The sequence below is a fragment of the Papio anubis genome, chromosome 4 (genome assembly GCF_008728515.1).
Source record: "Papio anubis isolate 15944 chromosome 4, Panubis1.0, whole genome shotgun sequence".
In the NCBI taxonomy this organism is placed as follows: Eukaryota; Metazoa; Chordata; class Mammalia; order Primates; family Cercopithecidae; genus Papio; species Papio anubis.
The window spans coordinates 74,273,929-74,281,940 of record NC_044979.1 but is presented as its reverse complement, the minus strand read 5'-3'; the positions used below and the strand labels follow the sequence as shown (position 1 = coordinate 74,281,940).

General features: G+C 38.0%; 1 protein-coding gene across 18 annotated transcripts in view; it reads right to left on the bottom strand.

The window, feature by feature from the left end:
- Nucleotides 1-2,712: 2,712 nt before the first annotated feature.
- PPP1R9A (protein phosphatase 1 regulatory subunit 9A) overlaps nucleotides 2,713-8,012 on the bottom strand; it is a 386,892-nt gene continuing 381,592 nt past the window's right edge. For 15 of the 18 annotated variants that reach the window (XM_017956944.3, XM_017956945.3, XM_009203380.4 and 12 more), the window contains 2 exons: nucleotides 7,327-7,509; nucleotides 2,713-5,955 (listed from right to left, as the gene is read on the bottom strand). In XM_017956944.3, coding sequence (XP_017812433.3) covers nucleotides 5,743-5,955; nucleotides 7,327-7,509 — 396 coding nt within the window. In that variant the 3' untranslated portion in view covers nucleotides 2,713-5,742. The remainder of the gene's footprint in view (nucleotides 5,956-7,326; nucleotides 7,510-8,012) is intronic. The other 3 variants (XM_021936015.2, XM_017956947.3, XM_017956948.3) reach the window with 1 other exon arrangement.

Sequence of the window (8,012 nt, the reverse complement as noted above, 5' to 3'; positions counted from 1 at the left end):
TTAAAAAATACAAAAGCAGTAGTTATGATATTAAATAATGTTGAATAAAACATATACATATATATTTAAGGAATTTCACTAAGCACTAACTAAATTTCATGTTGTTGGGAGGTGTTATCTGGCTGGAGTGCCTCTTAATTCTTACTTTTTAAGGTAATTTAATTATTTCTTGCCAATTGTTCTTTCATGAATGAATGATTACATCCTTAACAGAAAACCTGGGTGTATAAATAATATAGCTGAAAGAAACAGAAATGTACACCTTCCAACAACATACACTCCCAAACACTTGTGCTGTTTTTGGCAACAACCAAAATGCCATCACTTGCACAAAAAGTAAATAAATGATCATATGATGGCAACATTCACCATAAGAGAGCCAGTAGGCAGTGACTTTAAGCATCACAGCCACCAATTATGTCATTTTAGAATTGTGAGCAAATTCACAAGAACACACAGTGCAATTTTTAGCCAAGAAAACTGCAGTCTGCAGTTGAAAATGCCCAAAGCTGCATAAATTTCTTCTGAGCTCCAACTCAGCAATATGCAACCTTGACATCAAAGCATTAGCCAAATATTTGAGGAAATTTTCTTACTAAAATACCAAGTATCTGATAAATCAATTTTACCAAAATATATAAACATATAGAAGGATAAGTGCATTTAGTAGAAATACTTACAATAAAAAAATCTCTTAAAATCTATGAGCCATTCAATGTATACACAACACAAGAAGTGGCAATAAGGCTATGATTATAGCTCCAGGTCCTGACTGACCTTACCAAGTTCCATACACAATGTATTTTTTAATGCCATGTGATTGTAGTGTGTGTGCATGTGTAAGGTGGGAGTTATATTCACACATATGTAGTTCTGAACATCTACACAAATGGCATGCACATTGTTGAGAAGTTGTCTGTTCTCTTATTCCTTACATCTTACTGTTGAATCCCTAGCAGTTTTGGGGTTGGGTTAGGGTCAAGCATAGGAAATCATCATATTTCTTTCCTTCTCTACTCTTGAGGATCTGGAATCAGATCACAGGCTGTGCTGGGTCCACATGCTTACATATGCGAACCTTCAAGTAACTACCATTCCATAGGCCCACATAGACACCATGCACGAGCAAATAAGGACCCTCTGTCTACCATAAATAGAACTTGTTGCTTTCACTTACCAGGAGAAGCGGATTCTGTCGGCTTTCTCTTTGCCCCTCCAACTTCTTAGTTGGGCCTATTCTATGCCGCTACTTCAAGTTACTCAAATGTGTTTTGTCTGGTGTTATTTTTTTCTCCAGTGTTTTGGACCAAGACTAGATTTCCTGAGACTTTAAATATGCAAGACAAATGCAAACAAAATCTGCCAACATACCCAGGCTGCTTTTCAGGAGTGAATAACTGAAGCACATTCAGATTTCCTATAACCCTGCTTTCTTTGGGAATGTACAACCCTCCCCCAGCTTCCCACCCCCCATCATAATGTAAACGATTCTAATAGAAAATATGGATGTTTTGGCTGGGGGTGGTAGCACACGCCTGTAGTCCCAGCTACTTGGGAAGCTGAAGCAGGAGGATCACTTGAGCCCAGGAGTTTGAGGCTGCAGTAAGACATGATGGTACCACTGCAGTCCAGTCTGGGTGAGAGATGACAGAAAAAAAAAAAAAAAAAAAAAAGAAAATACGGACATTTTATTTCTGGACTTTATCCTTAAATGCTTAGCTTTAGAATAGTGTACAGGTACATCCTTGATAAAAAGTAAATTTTAAAAGAAAAGAACTGTGCTTTTCTCTTCCATTTTACCTTTTCGTTCTGAGACCACTAAGGTCTTTGCATTAAGTAGGTGATGTGAACCCTAGTGACCACTGTCCACCAAAGTGTCCCTCATCTCCAGCTCTGTCAGGAGTACCTTTAGTTACTCAAATGGAAATATCTCAGTGTAATGATGGGGCTACAACATATCCAAAGTGTAGATGGTTCTCTCAGGGTTGCTGGGACAGCTTCCTTTAGAATCCTCTAGAACACTACTGTTAAACACTGGATCTCCTCTTGAAGTTTAGTCTGCATAACCTTTAACACTTAAACATGAATCAGAGTATCTATATAAATGGAAACTTTTATTTCCTTTTTACAAAATGCAATTTTCAAGCACATGTTAATTCTGGTGCACAACGAACCCAGACGAGTTTGTCTTCAGCAGAAACTCTAACGGCAGAGATGCTAGATCAAACCACCTGTGACCATTTTTGTAGCTTGGGTCTGGGATATTTTAAGATGTCAGGCTAGGGATGACTACAGTGTCACAGATAGCGGCAAAGGTAAATCTGGTTCCTCATTTTCCCTCTTGCCACTTTGTTTCCAACAACAATGGAGCAAAAGGTAGACAGTCCCATTTTGTGCCAGTTGAAAGCTGAGTTTGGCTTTAGCACCTATCATACTGCAATCATGAACTGCTGTGGGTTAAAAAAGTTTGTGTGATGTTGAGGGTGTGAAATCAATGTCAATCCCAGCTAAAGGATGACAGCCACAGTGCAGCTTTATTGTCATGAAACTAAAGGGGGACTTCATCAGGAATGTTAGAATGGATGAAATGAGGTTTCTTCCCTAACTTAACATTCTGCAGTAAATTCCTGATTCAGGCAAAAAAAAAAAGAATAAGTATTACATAAACTGTGAGTTACTTGAAGGGAGATGGTCTTAAACAAAGTAATCTGTTATAAAACTAACATCCTTTAATGGAAAACCCTGACCCAGATACAGCTCATACAATGCTTTCTGTCTGCAGCTTGGCCTCTTCGCCACACACTCCCTCCCAGCAAAGCATAACCTATACCCCAAAACACTTTTGGCTATTGTTAGAATCATACTGAGCTCTTCTTTAGGGAACACAGTTCATAGCATCCAGATATTCCCTTTTTTGTTCATTTTCTGATAATAAAAAACTGCAAAGTGTTTAAGGTTGATGAAGTAACAATTCTGTATTAAATTGTAAGGACAGTGAAAACCACTAGCATTAAAGTAGGAATTGTGCAAGACATTGGAGCCTCGATTAGGTATCATGCACTACAGTCAATAAAAGAAATAATAGGAAAACAAAATGTGCACAAGATCTGAGGTCTTTCACTTTGTTTTCATACCCTTCATCAGTTTATATCTTATGCTTTGTGGGGCAATCAAACCAAGTGACTTTTACAATTTCATCTGTTTTAAGTGGTAATGCTAAAATAACTCATTTAGGACTAAAATTACTATAATTTAACTAAAAAATCAAAATAGTTATAATACTAAATGATTTAAGGAATAAGAATTTGATTTATAACATTGTCAGCTGGACACTGATCTAAACATTCAATGTACAAACAAAGTTATAAAGAAAAATACTTCTAAGACATTTAAGAAAATGCAATATAATAGATCATAAATTAGGTGCAAAAACAAGACACGTATAGACATTTCCAGTATATACATCCATTTTCAAATATTACCAAAGTGTAAACATAACTTAAGATAATCATCCTTCTATCTCTACTCTTGAATACAGTGAAATTTCCAGTGTGATCCAGGTCACTTTTTTCCCAAAGATAAGCAAAAATGGCAAAAATTTACAATAGCAAGCACTAATATTACCAGATTTTTTCTAATTTAGTGTTTTAGTATTAGAAAATTTTGCCAAATTTTATCGCTCATTAATAGTGGCTTCTTATTTCTCATGATGTTAATAAATAACAAAGCACCAGACATCTCAAGATATTAATAGAGTATCCAAAATGGCAGTTTCATTATCATACCCCAAATGAAGACAGACAGAAAAACATAATGGTGACTTTGATAACTGTAAAACACAATGTTACTTCATGTTAACGTTTCTGAGGCTTGAATGAATGGTCTGTACCTAATGACAAAACAGCTGAAGCATAACAGACAATACTCTGGCAATGAAAAGAAAACAGGCCTTGGGGGTAGAACAGAAAAATGTCTAGTTTAGATAATTTCCGAATTCAGATTTTCAGATAAGCAAAAATAATTTTTTTAAAGAAAAAAATCACACTGTTATTAAAATACAAGATGGGGCTATAAGGGAGTTCCCTTAATCTGTTACACTCAAAAGCCTTGCCCAGGCCCTGCATATGGAATACTTCCAGTGGAAGATACGATGATGCTGGGAACGGAGCAGAGATTCCCATAAAGTAAAAGAAGTAAAATACTGTCCAAGAACTCATGTGGCCTCAAATCTTATGTTGAAACTTGTCCTTTGGAAAGTGGGTAACCTCAGTTTAGAGTCAATGCAGCAAAGAGAACCAGATACATGAGCATAAACTACAAAAACCCAAAAAACCCTCATCACACGAAACTTCTCAAAACGAGTTTATTTTCTCCTTCTTCTGCCCCAGTCTCCTGCACTTAGGACTTAGTTTGGTGAAATACAGAAATCCTTAATACTGGCTTAAAATTAGTATAAGTTCCTCCACTACTAAAGTGTATCCTCTGCACTGCCTTAAACAAACTTTTTCTGTAAAATTGGAAATCTTTAAAGTATGGAAAGGAATGGCTCAGAAAAACCATTCAAAATCTCCCTAAAATGTTAACTGACAGTTCTTCTTTATAGGAACATTCTTTGTACTAAAAAAAAAATTGGTTCTCCAGTTGAATATTTTTCAAATCTAAATTTCCTCAAACTGGTATTTCTACTTTTCTTAAAAGTACATTTGTTAAAACACTAACTGAGCCCACCTGGGAAATCTTGAGTAGAAACTATGTGATGAGTTCCTGATTGTGACATAGACAGGCTGAAGACCAGCCAGAATGTTCCCCAGGAGAGGAAACCTGAAAATGGTGGTTTCCTTAAAAATCAATTTCCTGTTCAATTTCTTGGGTTGGGTGGGGGGAAGGGGAACTGTGTTGTGTTTGCCAGTGTTGCTGAGATGCTGAACACACAACAGTAGCAAGGTCAACAGATCCCAATACCCCATGGCTGCATTAATGTCTGATTTTTTTCTTTCGTGTTCAGCTATATCTAGAGGATAAATATTACTCTCAGAACCTAAGGTAATACTCACATACACAATCTTAAGGCTTTTGCTTTTTTCAGTGGTTAACAAATAGCTATAATTTCTTTTCTTTCTTTTTGATGCCTAGCAAGCAGAATGGCTTGCTTGCCTTTTCCCTTAGTAGGTAACTATGGAGCAGAGCATCCATGTTTCCACAGCAGGGTGGTCTTACTGTCCAGACTCAGAATTAAGAGTGAATCTTTCCCACACACTGGAGTAGGTTTTGCAGCCCTAGAAGTAAGTACTGGTCCAGATCTCATGGCAGGGTGCTCTCTGCCATGCAGACAAGTGCAATTGCCATTTCAGGATCCCAAACTGAAAATTCACAGTGCTCCATCAACAACACCAGGGTGTATCATGCTCTTGTTGGGTGGGGTCAAGCTAGTTCTCCAAGTGACAAAACACACCCAACACAACACAAGATGTTGCTAAGTTAGAGAAGAGCAAAACACAGCTACTTAAATGAAATGTCTGGTTTGTTAATAAATCAAAGGTGGCTTGGGACTATGTCAGTAGTTAAAATTAAGAGTGCCTTCTATTGCAGAAAATGCAGTTATTCAACACACGGTTCCTCAGCCGGCCAAGAGCCGCATTACCCTTATCACTTAGTTTCTTCTTCATCCTCTTGAGGAGAGCAGGGCAGGAAGAGGTGGGGACTTCTCTTGGATAATCTCCATCTTCAGTAAGAGGGTATGTGTTACTGCTCACCAGCACCGTCGGCTGCAGTTGACGTCATCTTTTCTGTCTTTTTGGACTTCCTCTGCATTTGCTCTTGTTCCTTTCTCCTTAGCTTTTCTCTTTGTTTTTCCATTTTCTCTTGGGCCTTCCGAGCCTTCTCTAAAGACATCTTCATTTCCTTGAGTTTCTTTTTGACCACTGCTCGGTCCTGGGATGCTGTCATTCCAAGAGCCTAAGAAGGAAACACACACACAAACTGAATTTGAAAACCAGTGAGCCCTCTGATGATGTTAATATACCATATGTTCAAGTTTGTAAACTAATTCAAACATAAAAGAGATAAGAAAAGAGGAAGAGCTAGTTACATTTGTTAAAAATTAACACACTGGGGGCTACCCTTTTTCTTTTGTTCTTTGAAGTCCCTTGCAAAGTATACCCTAAAGCTCATTAATTAAATGCTTTCCAAATTAGTAATTAATGGGTGAATGAATGGAAAAAAGGCACAATTCTACTTCTCCAACCTTTGGGCTGTAGACATTTATAGGTAAAGGTATTGCTAAACTCATCAATATTTTCAAAGCATAGGAGTGAACACCTGCTGTCACAGAGGGCTCCAAGAAGGGCAAGAAGAATTGAAACAGCTTCCTTTCTGCCAATGTTTTCATTACAATGAGAACCAAAAGTGTCTTTGGGGCCAGAATGCTCGTGTCAGCATGACTAACCATTCTTTCCCTGTAGGTAGACCTATAAAGGAAGCTTGATTATAATGAGGAGGTTGCTCGATGAACTTAGAATTCAGAATAAGGGGAGTTGCTTATGTACTTTAAATGTTTCGTGACCTTCAGAATCAACAGCAGGATGCATCTATCTATCTCCCCAACAGGGACAGCCTTGTCAATGGGGCCTTCATATTCACAAGCTATTGATTGATCTCTAACCTTTTCAAGACTGTCAAGAGATACTCATCTGCCCGTCAGCCCAGCAGGGGGCTGAGGCGGGGTCATGGAGCTTGGGGTTACATGGAGTTGGCTGTAAGCTCCTTTCTCCCTTTCCCAAAGGAATGGATGCCACCTTGGTCTCTAAGGGAGATGGACCGGACAAGTGGAAATGAAAGTGCCATGGAGGGGAGGGAAGATGTGTGTACATACTTGGAGAAAAAAACTTCTGGGGAAAACATCATCCCAGTTTGGGAGTGGTGTGTAAGGAAGAGTGGAGGTGAAGGAGAAATGAACAAGGAAAAGAAGAGTCGTGGATCTGGGTCTTAATTCTAACGTGATGAAAAAGTCCACAGTGGCCATGATTAAAACTCACACTACATCAGAAGGAAGGAGAGTTAATATATGGACCATGTGTTGCCAGGTGGAAGCAATGGAGTGGGTCCCTCGCTCTTCTAATCAGCAGCCTACCATTTAATTTAGAACCCCTGATGGACTTTCTGAAACTTCATTTACTACTCAGAAAGAATTCAACATCCTTTCTGCTGAATGTTGATGAGAATTACCTCTCAGATATGCAGAGTGCTCTTATCTAATGAAAACATTTTAGGTGCTTTGAGTAATACAAGTTATACCTGGTAACCTAACACAGACATATAATTCTTTACCTTAAGTTTATTTCCATCCAACTGCAGGAGCTGCTCTCCAGTGATGTTTTGGGCACTGAATTCAGATACATACTGCTCCAGATTTAGGCTCATTAACCAGTGAGAAACCTGCTGCACACTCCATTCCTGAACGGCCCGATTCTGACACTGACTGTGTTTGGGAGACTGTCCATCATCAAGGATCTGAGATAGGAATGTTACGTAGTGTTGTTAAAGGACCAAGATACTATGGCTCATATTATGCTATCAGAAGGAATTTCTTAACCTATGAGAGCCACACTTATGCTTAAACCAAAATATGATAGGCTAATGGTTCTAATGGTGGTAGAAAAAATACTTATTACCTATATGTTCTTATGTTTTTGGAAGTTTAGAAATTCCCCCATAATAAAAAAGCAGCATTATTCATGTAGGAAGTTTAATATAGAAGAAAATACACTAATTTTGCAAGCTTTTACATCAAAATAGTCTGGACAGATTATAAGAGGTAGAAAATAAATATTTCATAAATCTCTATATGCAATGCATCACTTATCCTCCAATAAGACACTGGAATTTTGTAAAAATATATTAACAAATACTGAGGTATCTTTCACTTGGGAGAGGAGAGCATTAAGCTCTCAAGCCTTCTTAGGGGAAGTTTCACAACCATTATTTCATTCGAGCAGCAAGCAAACTGTGAAGAA